General features: G+C 44.1%; 1 protein-coding gene across 2 annotated transcripts in view; it reads left to right on the top strand.

The window, feature by feature from the left end:
- The window catches only part of Ebf2 (EBF transcription factor 2), a 186,564-nt gene that overhangs the window by 145,531 nt on the left and 26,536 nt on the right, over positions 1-14,497 (top strand). For both annotated transcript variants that reach the window (XM_074055191.1, XM_074055190.1), the window contains exons 8-10: positions 667-784; positions 2,299-2,429; positions 3,113-3,239. In XM_074055191.1, the coding sequence (XP_073911292.1) occupies positions 667-784; positions 2,299-2,429; positions 3,113-3,239 (376 nt within the window). The remainder of the gene's footprint in view (positions 1-666; positions 785-2,298; positions 2,430-3,112; positions 3,240-14,497) is intronic.

The following is a 14,497-nucleotide window of genomic DNA, read 5'->3' as shown; positions in this document are numbered from 1 at the left end:
AAATCCCTGCCCTTCCACTACTCCACACCCTCCTCTCCTTTTCCTCCAGCTAGATAGCAAATATTCTGTGCTGCCAGCCCTGAATTCTGGGAATCGTATCTTCTCTCCAACAGTTTGAGCATCTTTGCTGCTGTTCCCTAGTGGGCAGGGATGCCAAAGACAACGGGTCCAGCATCCTGACGGGTAACATGATTTTAGGCCACTTTTGAAGTGCAGGAACCCATTCCTCAATTTGGAGAAGTGACCTTCCAGCAGGCCATTACACCCTGGTTTCCAGATGGCACACAGTGAGCACGCTGTGACTGCAGCTCTCAAGGCCCTGCTGGGAATTATGGTCCAGCTCTTTGATAGAGAATGAGGTTTCTGGAACCAGCAGGCAGAGGGCCAATTTTCCAACCTCATGACACAGAGTTTGAACACAAATACATGACAACACATTGGTCAAGGGCTGCCTCTCTCTCTCTCTTTTTTTTTTTCTTTCCATGAAGTTCTTCCATAATTATCAGAGGGGGAAAGCCTGTTGAGTTGTTAGAACAAGACCCGTTCCCAGACTCTGTCCTGTCTCTTATTTGTCCTGTGGAAGTGTAGCAGAATTCTGGTACATTTACTACTTTGTGTAAAGCCAACCCATGACCATTGCCCCCCCCCTTTTAATTTTAAATACAGGTTGTATTGTCAACCACGGTGAATGTGGACGGACATGTGCTGGCTGTTTCCGACAACATGTTTGTTCATAATAACTCCAAGCATGGAAGGAGGGCGAGAAGGCTCGACCCGTCGGAAGGTAGGGCTGTCGGGGCCAAGCATGGTAGATGCATGAAGTTTTCCTCAAACTTCCTTGTTTGAATTTCAAATTTATGTCTCAGAGTCAACCTGGAGAAAGTCCACAAAACCATGTGGGTTTTTAAGTGCAGTTGTAAACACTGACTGCAGCCCTCACCGTCACAAGCCACTCAGCTCCCAGCCAGGGCTCCATTCCCCATGTCTCCCCTTCTTCTCCATTCATCTGTGTTTTTCTTTTTGCAAGACGGGCATTTCAGGCAAATGCAGGCCTATGACATCTTAGTTAAACAGGAACGTTACAGTGCCAGACATGTATGAATAAGTGTCAGATGTGCCCTTAAACAGATTGTGGGCAAAACAAAACAATGTGCAGAATGAAACTGACACTAATTGATTTTTGTTTGCTTGGACAAGAAGAACTCCTGGGCGGCTCTGGGTAGTTTTCCAAGTGCATTAAAATAATTAGAAATACCGGTAACTGTTAAACTTCAAGTTGTCTAAAAAATTAAAGTATATCGATGAACATAACTGACAAACCTAAGTGAATTCCACCTCACTCGCTCCCCTTCCTTCCTCACTCCCTAGCTCACCAATGTAAGGAGATCTTATAATACTGATGAATGGCCAGGTTAGGCTACTATTTTAGTGTGGTGTTTGGCTATATACTGCCTCCCAACCCCCACACAAACTTGGCCCTTAAATGTATCTTGTATCATTTTAAATAGGAATTAATGAACTGAAAGAAAATGATTGAATCAGTAAAGAATTTGGAGTGGTGTTAATTCTCCCACAGTGGGCACTGAAAGGAGAGAAGAAAATCCCAGAGTTCAGAGCTAGGAGCCCCTTGAGTTTCTTTTGACTGATTGGATGTGATTGACTGGCTGTTCAAAGGGGGCTCATGTTTTTGGAGTCCTGCCAAAATTCTCCTCCACCTTTGACCTTGTCAACTTTGGAAATGGAGTGATGGATTGACTTTAGTTATGGCTTGAAAACCATACTGGATTCCTGTTGGGATGTAAAGTCCAGAGGTCTCGAACATATGGAAGAAGGGAAGAAAATCCTTCCTACAAAGAGCAGAGTGGTTAGAAATTGTCTCTTGATAAAGCTGAAAAAAATCCTTCCACTACCATAACTTTGCCTTTTTTCTTCTCTCTCCAGCATATTAACTGGCCTTGTAAATCTTAACATTGTGGGGCAGAGGAGGGGGGGAGAGAAAAGGGATTTACACTTTTCTAGTGTGATCCTCTTATAAAAATATGGGCAAAAACAACAGAGTTTTAAAAGCACGTTTGCACAATTAGCTAAGTGTTTCACTTTTTCATATATAATGGTCAACTCATTAGGTTTTAATGACCTGGTAAAAACCAACAACCAATTAGGGAAGGATGGCAAGTCAACAAAGCTCAATCTGAACTTCTTGGAATGACCAACAGCTTTCCAAGACAGCTCGTTCCCCACACTCCAAACGTTAGCCACCCAAAGACAGAGCTGACTTTTCCTCTCCTATCTTTTTAGCTACCCCCTGCATCAAAGCCATCAGTCCAAGTGAAGGTTGGACCACAGGTGGAGCCATGGTCATCATCATTGGTGACAACTTCTTTGATGGACTCCAAGTGGTGTTTGGCACCATGCTTGTGTGGAGTGAGGTAGGCAAAGGCAACTTGCTTTCCTGATCTTCTTTGGTCCAAAGGTTGTTTTGGTCTGGGGAATCTAGTAATTCATAGAATAGTAGCATGAACACATAGTACTGAGTACTTAGTATGCAGGGTACCAAGGATTATAAGACTTGGAAGTCAGACCATTGTAGGAGCAGACTCCTTAAAAAGACAAAGATCTATTGCAGGATTAGGTAAAATTGTGAAAAATTAGAGCCTAGATTGTATTATAGGAGGATGGTGAGAAATGTGACGGAATACCACCCCACCACTGAAAGTTACATCTTGGGAAAATTCTAACGATGCGAGAGAAGGGCTGTGATTGTCCTAGAATGCTAAGTGGGAAAAACTCAGGACAATAGTCCTGCGTAAGTATAATCTAATTCTGCGACATACAAGCATAGAAATGGACTGGAAACACACCAAGTAGTAATGTTGGTTATCTCTGGGTTGTACAATGTTACCTTTCTTTACATATTTCTGTGATTTCCCAGTTTTCTGAATTGGATATGTTTTACTTTTATAATCAGATAAACAACAGAGCACATTACAAAAAGATTAGCGATGGTGCTGAGTTGGGCTTGGAAATTTCCAGATCAATCTGTGGGGCTGAAAGCAGTGTGCTGTGGTGGCTTGTCTAACGGTTATTTCATCCCCTGCCATTTCCTCCTCAGCTTATAACCCCTCATGCCATCAGAGTGCAGACGCCTCCCCGGCATATCCCTGGAGTCGTGGAAGTGACATTATCTTACAAATCCAAACAGTTCTGCAAAGGAGCCCCTGGAAGGTTCATTTACACAGGTTGGTGAGAAAATGTTTGCAAGGGAGGCTGGCTCCTGGTTCACCTTTGCTCTACTTCCCAGCCTCTCTGCTTTCTAATCAGTCTAACATTTCTAGTCCATTCGTGTAAGAAGAGTGGACTGAGTGATAGCCAATAAGTGAGGAAGAATAGACTCAATTCTAAATTTGTGCTTGACTTAGGCAACTTCTGCATGGTGTGAAAGATGGCTGTGGCAACTCATTTCAGGAATACACCCTTACAAATTTAAGAGGGTTGGAATCACTCTGTAATAGGCTTTAATTCAAGCAATCAGATTAAAACAATCAAAGGAAGTTGGTGGTAAGTAAATTTTCTTGAAAATGACTCAAGAAAGTTGCCCCAATATGTTGCAGAGTGATGCAAAGTATTTTAAAACTTTATGCAAACCTGGCACCGGTGGCTCACGCCTGTAATCCTAGCTACTCAGGAGGTAGAGATCAGGAGGATTATGGTTCGAAGCCACCCAAAAAACACCCATCACAAAAAAAAGGGCTGGTAGAGTGGCTCAAGGTATAGGCCCTGAGTTCAGGCACCAGTACCACACAAAAACTTTATCCTAGGAAATCATTTAATAGTGCACAATTTACTGAATGTCTGCTTTGAGTTATTGCCTACTTTGAATTTCTCAAATGCCTACTTTTTTCTAGATGATATATAAAACATGGTTCCTTCCCTGTTTGGAAGTTTAGCAACTTTTGTAGGAGACAATGGAATATTGCACAGAGCAGCTGGAGAATTTACAATTGAGAATTCAGACTAGACTAGAGTAGCGGGGTGGGGTGTCCAGGAGGAGAAGCAAATTGAAGACCGTATTTCAGGATGAGGAGGACTTGGAGTGACAAAGAGTTGAAGGAGGAATGTTCTAGCTGTAGGAATTCCATGGGTACGGCCAACAGGGTAAGGTGAGGCGGTGCTGGAGGCTGGTTCAGCACCTGGGTCCACGTGCTTTGGAAAACTTAGACTAGCTCTTAGTGTACATGAGGTAGAAAGGGGAGGGAAGGAAACCGCGAGACAGCTTAAAAGCTATGCGTGGTACCTAGGGGAGTCAGATTCACAGGTTCCCAGGGGTGGGCTGGGGAAGAATGGGTAGCTATTGCTTCATGAATACAGAGCTTCCATTTTGCAAGATGGAATGTGTTCTCCAGATTGGTCACACCACATTGGGAATACACTTAGCACTCCTGCTCTGTGCGCTTACAAGTGGTGAAGATGGTAAATTTTATCTTGCATATATTTTACTCCAGTTTTGTTTAGTGAGGAGAAGAGAACTCTTGTAAGGAGGAAGAACTGAGGGTCTCAGCAAGAGAGAGTGCGTCCAAGGTGTTATCCTAGGAGAAGAAGTTCCACTGATAGAAAGACTGATGGGAAAACAGTGGAAGGCAGGAGGTCGATAAATACTGTACTGTGAAAGAGCAAATAGGGGATATAGAGGAAGGGAAAAGGTAAGGCAAGCAGTACGTCAGGCCTATTGTGAATGTTCAGCAATGTTGTTTTGTATAAGATCTGTCTCTCATTCGCACCCAGTCTCATCTCTTGTTGCAGTGTGCATGCCTGGTTATGTATCAATGGGCGCAGATAGAAGGGGTGATTTTTAGGTATAGTTCTTTAGATTTTTGCTTTTGAATTTGCCTTCCAAAGATAAATACATTTCAGATGTTATTTTTTGTGGGTGAAAGATTCTATGGCAGCCACAATTTAAAAAAAAAAGTTACTGTTCTAGCTCCCACAGGAGCACAGCTCTTTACTCATCCAAGGAGGTATTTATTACATTCCTTCCATGGGGTGGCACAACTCTATTCTCTGAGACATGGAAAGGAATGAAGTAAATTACCCCCCCCAACTTATTGAAATTTACATGCTGGGGGAAGACAGTAGTGAGAAGTGAAGGAAGGAGAACGAGGGCGGGCCTCAGGCAGAGTGGGGTCTCTGTGAGGAGAGAGGCGGGTCACAGGAAGGGGCCAGCCATGGAAGCCTGTCCTCCTCTCCTCGTCTCTTTGCCCTCTTCTCAGGCCCATGCACATTGACTTCTCTCCATTCCGGGAGCTCCTCAGGACTGTGCTTCTGTGAGGGTCACTGGTGTTGGAACAGAAGCTGGTAGTCCATGACTGTGAGCAGGGACATCCCCAACAGGCAGCACAGCAGCATGACAGACTGACAAGAGGGCAGGAACCTGGTGGCATCAGGAAGAGCAGGAATGCCAGTGGAGAGGATGAAGAGGAGGGTGGTGGGAGGTAGAGCAGCAAGACAGGTATGGCATCGAGACAGGAGGTAAAGCTACAGGGCTGGATAGCCTCACCATGGAAGAGAAGGTAGCTACAGGATGGAAGAAGGCTAAAGATGGGAGAACTGATAGTTGAGCGCAGGATGACAAGAATGAACCTGAGAAGGGGACTGAGGAGGAATGGCCAGGGTAAGAGGAAACCAGGAGTACAGAGGGCCTCAGATGTAAAGTGAAGACTGGGTTATCCTGCAGAGCACTTTCCACCTGTACGGCATTGCTAGTATTTCTTAGACACCCCCTGGACCTGGATGGTGGGTCTGGCCTGGAAGGAGAAAAGCAGGTTTAATAACAAGCCCATTGCAACCAATGCTGTATAGAAGTTAGGATTGTCCTCAGTTCTCAGTGGAACTATAGACATTTGGAGCCAGGTGTTGTGTGCACGTGTGTGCACGTGTGTACATGTCCTCTGGAAGCAAAAGTTCCCATCGTTGGCTACATTTTTAATCCCCAACCTAGACCAGACCTCAGTCTAATTAGAGACAATCTTTGAATGTGTGATTTGCATATTCATTGAACAAAAATGTGCTTAAAGTTATGCTCAAGGAAGAAAACCAATGATACCAACATTCTGCAGCATTCTACAGTCCTCGAAGAGGAGAAAGCTACTTTTGGACTATACTAATTAGGTTGTCTCATAAAAGATCTAACAGGAAAAAAGGGTTGTGGGGGATATTGAACAGGGGTGACTCACCTGGGGGAATTGAAGCAAGCTTCCTACAGGAGGTGACAATACAGGGACATTTGAAAGCAAAGGAGGAATTTTCCAGACAGAAAGGAGGAGGCTGGGGGTCGTAGTTCTTGGAAACAGTACCTCATGAAAGAACCCATGTAACCATGAAATCATAGATGCATGCTGCATGTCTGCATATTAGTCTCAGCAGTAACTGTCCCCTCTGTGCTGAGGCGTGGTTGTGCTGTGTGGTTACTTATGTGCTGGGACATTACTGGCATTTTGGTGACACATGTATGTATCGAGCACTCACAATGTGCTGTGCCAGGGAAGTGGGGACACATCAGATCCGTGGGGCCTTACCTTCCAAGATGTTGCTGTATTATGATATAAAGGTGAGCTGCTCGTACTTGGGACTCAGAGCTTTTCCCCACCTCATATGGGCTATCCACTTCTCAGAGCCCAGAGGACTATGGGACAGTGTGTCGCAATGACGGTGAGCTGGTCAAGGTCTAGCAACTGGCTCTCCAGGAAAAAAGCAGTTAAAAAAAAAAAAGTGAGTTTGCAGCATTTACTCATTTCCATGGTGAAGTGCTCATGTCACGTGATTTCAGGCTATTGTGTGACATTGACCTGCTCACCAAGTTCCAGAACATTTAGCCTCCTGCTCTCACAAGCTGGTTAGGTCAGGTCTTGCACACCGCTGCGTGCACAGCACTTGCGATAGGGAGCAGAGAGCGTGAGCCACACCTCACTGTTCACAAAGTGTTGGGGACCAGTGTTACTTTTACTATTGCTATTACTTTTGCTGTTATCATCCCAGACGCTGACTTGAACAAGGAATTGCAGCTGCGACGAGTACTAAAAAAGGAATTGTGTACGATGCTGGGAATTCATGCTAGGGGGATCGAGTCTTTTTTGAGACAGGGTCTCACTGGGTAACCCAAACTAGACTTAAACTCATGATCCTCCTATCTCAGCCTCCCAAGTGGTAGGGTGAGTCAAATCTTCTTAAACTGAGGGATGGAGAGAATTTAGAACAGTTGAGACAGAGGAGACGATACATGCAAAGGCCCTGGGGTAGAAAAGAGCATGTTTTAGATTTGGCAGTCACTATAAACAAGGCAGAAAATATCAGTTAAACAGAGCTGGAAGGGAGGTCAAGGGCCAAGCCTCATCAGGCCCCCTTTCTCAGCTCCTCCCCAAGTGCCATGGGAGCTATTGGAATATCATCAAGATCAGATTTGCCTTTTAAAGGGTGATTCTGGCTGCAGTGCAGAGAATGGCTTGGAAGCCAGGGTGGGTGCAGAGAGGTCAGTTGGAGGGCAGTGTGGTGGCCCAGCACAGAAATGACAGCAGCGTGGACTGGAGTGCTGGTGGTGGGGACAGGCAGAAGGGGATGAAATTTAGGAGGTAGCACTGACGGGCCTTGATGATTGATTGGATGGGGTGAAGGTTGGGGAGGGGAGGGAGAAGGACGATGCTCAGGTTTCAGGCTTGAAAAATTGGGTGGGTATGGCTTGGAAAGTGATTTTTTTTTAAAGGTATAAAGTGCTGAGGGAGTTCAGAGGAAGGGCAAAATACTTCCAGCTGGCGGAGAGGTGGGAAGATTTAATATTGTAAAGATGTCGATTAATGAATAAATTTAACATGATGCCAATCAAATACCAACCAAATGTTTGGGGAAGCTTCACTAAGTTCACCTGAAAAGGTGCTAAAATAGCAGAACCCCTGAATTTGAAAAACGAGAGGGTCTTGCCCTTCCAGACATTAAAACCTATTTTAAGTTTCAATAATTAAAAGAATATGGGGCTTTGCAGGAACTCATGGAAATGTCATACAACAGGAGAGAAAATCTAAAAATAAGCCTTTCTGCACACAGAGAGCGTGTAAAAACCCGAGTTGCGCGCAGCGAGGAGCCGTCCCAGGTCAGGGCGGAAAAGACACAAGTTGTGGACCCGCCTGTTACAGAGCAGCTAGAAGATAAAGATTTCTAATTTGACATCATAAACCTAGATAGACTCAAATGACGTGTAATTAAAAATGTAAACATTTCTAAAGACCGTAGATCACAAAAGAAAAAAAAAAAGAATTACCATCTTGAGCCTCGATCACTTAACACTAAAGAGAGACCATCAAGCAAAAGGTGGGATTACATAAAAAGAAAATCTTGGCACGACAAAGAGCCAAGCACAAAGAATGAGCCGCGAACACCCGAATTGTGAACACGTGTGCTCCCAGTGACACGCTGTCTCATGCAGAAGAAGACTCGTGCATTTGTTCAGCAGAAATTTATGTCTGCTCTTGTTCACTGCTATCTTTGTGGGTAAAGGTATGAATGCCGATTCTTACAAATTCAGAAAAAGGCAAGTACTCAAAGCTAGCAAGTTACCATAAGGAATCATTCAGGAAGGAATACAATTAAATAGTAAACATATATAATTCTAACCACATTGTAGTCACATAAATGCAAATTAAGGCAACAAGAGTACCACAGATTTTCCTTATTAAGTTTGTAAAGACTTTTTTTTTGGCAGTTTTGGGCTTTGAACTCAGGGCCTCATGCTTGCAAGGTAGGCACTCTACAGCTTGAGCCACTCTCCCAGCCCTTTTTGTTGTGTTTGGTATTTTTGAGATAAAGTCTGTGAGATATTTGCCTGGATTGGCTTCAAACTAAGATCCTCCTGATCTCTGCCTCCCTGTAGCTAGGATTACAGGTGTGAGCCACTGGCACCTGGCTGACTTCTTTTTTTTTTTTTTTAACAAATGAAAATACCCAGTTTTGCAAAATTAGAAGAAGGTGGGGACTTTTTTAACATACCACTGTAGGAAGCTAAATGGCTAGAGAAGAGTTCCTGGGTGGTACTAATTAACCTTAAAAACATGTGTGCCCTGTAACAGTAATTCTACTTTCAGAAATGTATACTTAGGAAATATCTGAATATGCCCAAGGCTATTCATTGGAACTCCATTTATACTAGTGAAAAACTAAAAACACCCTTACTGTCCAGTAGGGGTTTCATTAAACAAACAATGAAGTATCTTTATACTTCTTTAAGCATTAAAAACAGCGGTGTTGATGGGAATTTATTTGCATGAAAGACTCGTGTGACATAAGTTTTTAAAAAGCTTATACCTAGCTTGGCATGGTGGTGTATCCCTGTAATCCTAGCACTCAGGAGGCTGAGGCAGAAAGATTGAGAGTTTGAGGCCAGCCTGGGCTACATATTGAGTTCCAGGCCAGTCTCAGTTACATAGCAAGAGTCTGTCACAAAATAAATGAAGGCCAGGGGATATGGCTTAACTGGTAGAATACCTCCTTGCAGTTCAAACCCCAGCACCACCAAAAAAAAAAAAAAAGATAATAAATAAAAAAGTAAAGCTTAAGGAGAGTATATATAGAAGGAGAGAGAGCTATAGAAAAATTCAAGTAAGGTATGGGAGCCTGTGTTCCAAGCACTGGTAGTTTCTGGATGTAAATATTTCCCATTTTTCATTTTACTTATTTGTTTCTATTGTTTTCTAATAAAATTAAATAATTTTAATTAAAAATGAGAGGAGAACACGACGCAAAAACTAACGTCACACTGTTTCAATACTGCAACAGCACGCACAGTAAGCTTGAGCTTTCAGTACAAGCAGCCAGGTGCTTGTAGAAACACCAGGTGGTCAGAGGAGTTTATTCTAGAAGGCTGCTTTGGGGAGGTAAGGGCCCTGGGAGGGAGTTAGGTGTGAGAAGGGTAGGGATGGGTAGTTGGATCTTTTACAATCAGACAAAAACCAGAAATGCAAATCTGCCCAGGATGACGCAGGAGGCTGACCACCCTCTAGAGAAACTTCCACCTGGAGGTCACTAGACCAAATGCACGTCCTGCTGGTGGAGACGAGAAGCTGATGCCATCCATAGACCTCACAGGAAACAGTTGGTGGTCTCTTGTCTTTTCCACTGAATGAGTGGCACTAACACGAAAGCTAATTTAGTCCCATTCTGATGGCTGGCAAAGCAGGGGCTTCCACAGGTGACAGAAGATGACAATGACCTGCCCAGACCAGAGTCCTAAGAGTTGTGCCTTTTCCCCAGGGGAAGATGGATTTCCAGCTAGCCTGTCATCCTAGGGACCACACACTGTGAGCACCTTGGGAGTCAGTGCTTCCAACACCACATCCGGGGCTTCACCAGGGATGGTGCTCTCATACCACTGTAGTCCCAGCTCCAATGGTGACCTGCAAAATCCATCTTGATTCCAGAGTAAAAGACAAGTTGGAGGCCTGAGATCCTTGGTGGGGGCAGAGGGCACCCTCTGTTGGAGGGCAGCTAAGAGGAGACATGCTGGGTCAGCTAGAAAAGCTCCTTTTGGAGGCTGGCTGTCATCAGTCACTTGTTTGTCTTTGTGTCAAGTCACCTGACCCCTTTGAGCCTCAGTTTCTCCATCTGTAAAGCTGGGGTACTAATTACATGACTACACATAGGTGTTCCCCTATTTCTGCTGTTCATCAGTCATGCCTGGTGCTATTCCAGACATACCAAATCACACTCTCCTGGGAGGGTCTGAAAACTCGTGTTGTAAACAAAGGAATGAATTTGGAAGACCTGAGTTCTTCTCAAGAGGCTGTTGAAGAGATTTTGTGGCCTGGAGAGTTTGCTCACATGGGAGGGTTCTTAGGAGACTGGGGCATTTCACCATGAACACAATAGAAGTGTTTACTCTTAGGCAGAATTTTCTAGAAGGAGTCATAAAAAGCAGGAGGCAAAAAGGGAGGCTCCAGAGAACCTCTCCTCTTTCAGCCCCTGTCCTACCACACACACCCTGTGGTCCACAGTCTAGCTGTTGATGGTTCAAGGACGCACTCAAGCCTCTTAGAAGTGCCTGATATAATTAACCAAAACACACTAATCAACTCCCCACAGTTGCTGCTGTCAGATACACAACCCAGGGCTCTGAAAACCAACAGGCTTTCTTCACACATGTGGCTTTGCAGGTCTGTTTTCCTCCAGCCATGGATTGCTAACACGCACCTTGCTGCTGCAGAGTGGAGTGAGCCATTTGAGACAGTCGCTCATCAGAAAAGTCCAATTGCCTGTGTCTTGTTTGAGGCCCAGGGGTGGCACATCGGCCGAGGCTTACCAGGAGGAGAGCCCTCCCTCCTCTGCTCTCCTGGAAGGCTTTTCCACGGAGAACTGGCAGGGAAGAAAAGTAATCCCAGTACCAATGGGACCACACTGGTCAGTTATTCCGGGAGTTGTTGGCTGGCTTGACTTCATGCGACAGCAGGATGCAGGGAAAGATGTCCAGAGTATAGCATTTGGGGATGGAATTGCTGTCCTGAGTAACTGTAGAATCTGCCTCACTACAGAATCCAGTGTAGCGCATGATGCATGAGCTGATGGCAGTTGGGAGCAGAGGATAGATGAGAGCAGCTTTAAACTATTGTTCCTAAGACTCTTTGCAGAACTAGGCTTATGGGTTGGATTGTGGGTTTAGAAGTTTCCCGTAAGTTCTATCATAAGACAGAACTAGAAAGAAAAGAAATGATAATTCAGTAATCTCATCTGTCATCTATTGAGTGCCTGACTATACTCACCAAGCTAGGTTCGATCCAGATATCCTGCTCCAAAGTTCCACCCTGAACCACTACCCTGTTGTGCTTCCCAGCACTGTACAGCTTGTTGGAAGAAATGATAGCAAGGCTGGCAGTTTCTCTTGGCAAATACTGATGGTCTTGTGTTTCTGGCTGTTACTTTGCGAAAGTGCCACAGAAAATAGGCTATTGTCAGCGAGCATGAAGATACCTTCCCCATGGCCAGGTTTTCTAGATGGCAAAGTGGCGTATTATTCTTAGAACCTATGATGTGTTCTGCATTCCTTACAGGGAATAGAAATTCTCCTCTCTTTGAACACCCAAAGTTGCAGAAGGCAAAGGAATACAATCTCCACCTTGCTATCAAACTTGAACAAACTTGGATCTGGGCTGAAAGCAGCCTGGAAGGCTGCTGTGGGTAGCAGAGAGTCAGTAATGGATTAAGAGGCTGGGATTTTCATCCCAAATTTTGGGAAAATCCCATAACTATTCTTTGCACCATTTTTATAACCTAAAAACTGGAGATGGACTTCCCTTACAGGAAAGATGAAGTAATATGTGTACACACACACGCTCACACACAAAGGTAATTATGCATATACAGGCAAGAATACCAGCAAAATTTGCTGAGGTAAGCACCTGGCAGGAGGCTGCATCACTGGTATGTTGGGTCTAGGTGGCTTATTTTCTCTTTGATTAGTGGTGGCCTTTTTGTGTGTCTTCCTTTTGGTAAAATGTGGACTCTTCTTGAAGATTCTTACTATTATAGCCTTAATATCTAGGTCCAGATTAGAAATCAGGGTTTCTCAGGAGACAGAAAAAGCCAAGGCAACCTGAGAACATGGACTTTGCAGGTGGGGGTCAAGGAGAAGCAGGAGGGGGTCAGAGGTGGACGAAAGGCTGACCCAGGTGCACAGGGTGTGCAGTTGAATTTAGAAACTGACAGTGACAGCTGGCCAATTGAGACAACTGGAAAACCAAAGAAATCTTGTTAGCTCACCTCCATCCCCAGAACACTGCTTCTCTTTTACTCGAGCAGAAGACAAAAGCGTTGATTAAATAGCCCTGTTCATTATTCAGAGCAAGTGATCATCAACAGGAAGAGGCTGCCGTTGGGAAGAGAAATGGGCGACCTGGATTTTCCCACAACCCGCCGAATCATATCCCAGACAGCTTCTTCCCCAAGGCTCTGCAGGAGGCATGGGGCCCACCCTCCATAAAACTGTCCTGCACAGATGTGCACACCGGATTTCAAATGTTAATAGCTCATCCACTTTGCATTACTTTTTTTTCCCTCTCATAGCATTATCCCACAAAAAAAAAAATCCCATTGAAGAAATGAATCTGTTTTTTAGTTAAAAATACCCAATACAGACATCAAAATTGGATCTGGGGACAATTGTTCACTGTTCCAAGTGGAAGCAGGTTGGATCAACAGCTCTCCTGGTAGCCTGCACTTTTGCAAAGTTGCCTGCGCCCGCATCTCTTGTGAAATGCCGATATATCCTTCAGCTGAGGCTGAGGACCAGCTGCAGAGAAGGAAGCTGTGCCTCATTTGAGACACCAGCTCCTTAATGCACTGGCGCTCTTGGCTATAATATTCGAAGTGCACATTACAGAGAGCGGGCACGTGTCATAACTGCTCCGTTGTGGCATTTAGATTTACCCTTGAAATTTATCTTTAATTTTTACAGTTGTCTCCTTAACCATGTATATTACTCCCTTCTTCAAACAATCTGTCTTGCTGCTGCAGTTTTTCTTGAAACCAAAGCATAATTAAATATTAAATTAATATTTCATTTAAAATTAAATATCAAAGGCTTCAGTCTAATCTTTCGCTTGTGCTCTGCTGGTTCTTTTCTAGTATTCTTGTTCCTGTGTCCACAAAGGCAGGTGCCACCTCTGAATAATGTGTTCCTGAATTATCTTTATCTCTTTTATTTTTTAATTGGTTAACATCACATGTAGGCTATGCTGAAACAAATGAATGTGGGGAGAGGTTTCAGTGTCACCAAAGTTAAAGGCAACTTAATTCAGTAGCCTGTGACTTCAGCCCCACCCACCTCTACTTCTCATAGAAGAATGTCACCACTCCAGATAAAGAGCCATAGAGTCATAAAATGCAAATACTTGCAAAAGGTCTTGAAGGACTTTTAGTTCAACCGATTGTCTTTGCAGAGAAATCAACCAAAGCCCCAGCTGACCAAGGCACAGGAGGAAGATGACGTTATTGGTCGCTGTTGATATCTAAGGCAGATCCCAGCTACATCTCCACCGTACCACCGGGGCCTATGAAAACCCTCAACTCAGGAGTATTAACTTGCTAATTTGATACAGGTTGAATTCTGAAATGCCCCCAAAATCCAAAACACTTTGAGCATGAATATATGATGCTATAAGAGGAAAATCCCACATAGGATGCCAAGTCATGGGTCCCAGTAAAAATGTGGGTACTCTAAAAATATTGCATACAATAGTATATGAAACATAGATGAATTTTGTGTTTATACTTAGATTTTATCCCAAGATATCTCAACATGTATATACAGAGATTTCCAAATCCATTTCAAAGTCTAAGTACTTCTAGCGTCAAGCATTTCCGATAAGGCACACCCAACATGTGCTGCCTTTGATTTTGGGGCACATTAGGAGTAAGGCAGAAGGTAGATGCTGGCTGAAGAGGTTGAGAGCAGGGGATGAGAGAGAAG

This window comes from Castor canadensis, chromosome 14, assembly GCF_047511655.1.
Source record: "Castor canadensis chromosome 14, mCasCan1.hap1v2, whole genome shotgun sequence".
Classification (NCBI taxonomy): domain Eukaryota; kingdom Metazoa; phylum Chordata; class Mammalia; order Rodentia; family Castoridae; genus Castor; species Castor canadensis.
Note: the sequence above shows the minus strand (reverse complement) of the source record. Positions and strands in the feature narration are given on the sequence as shown.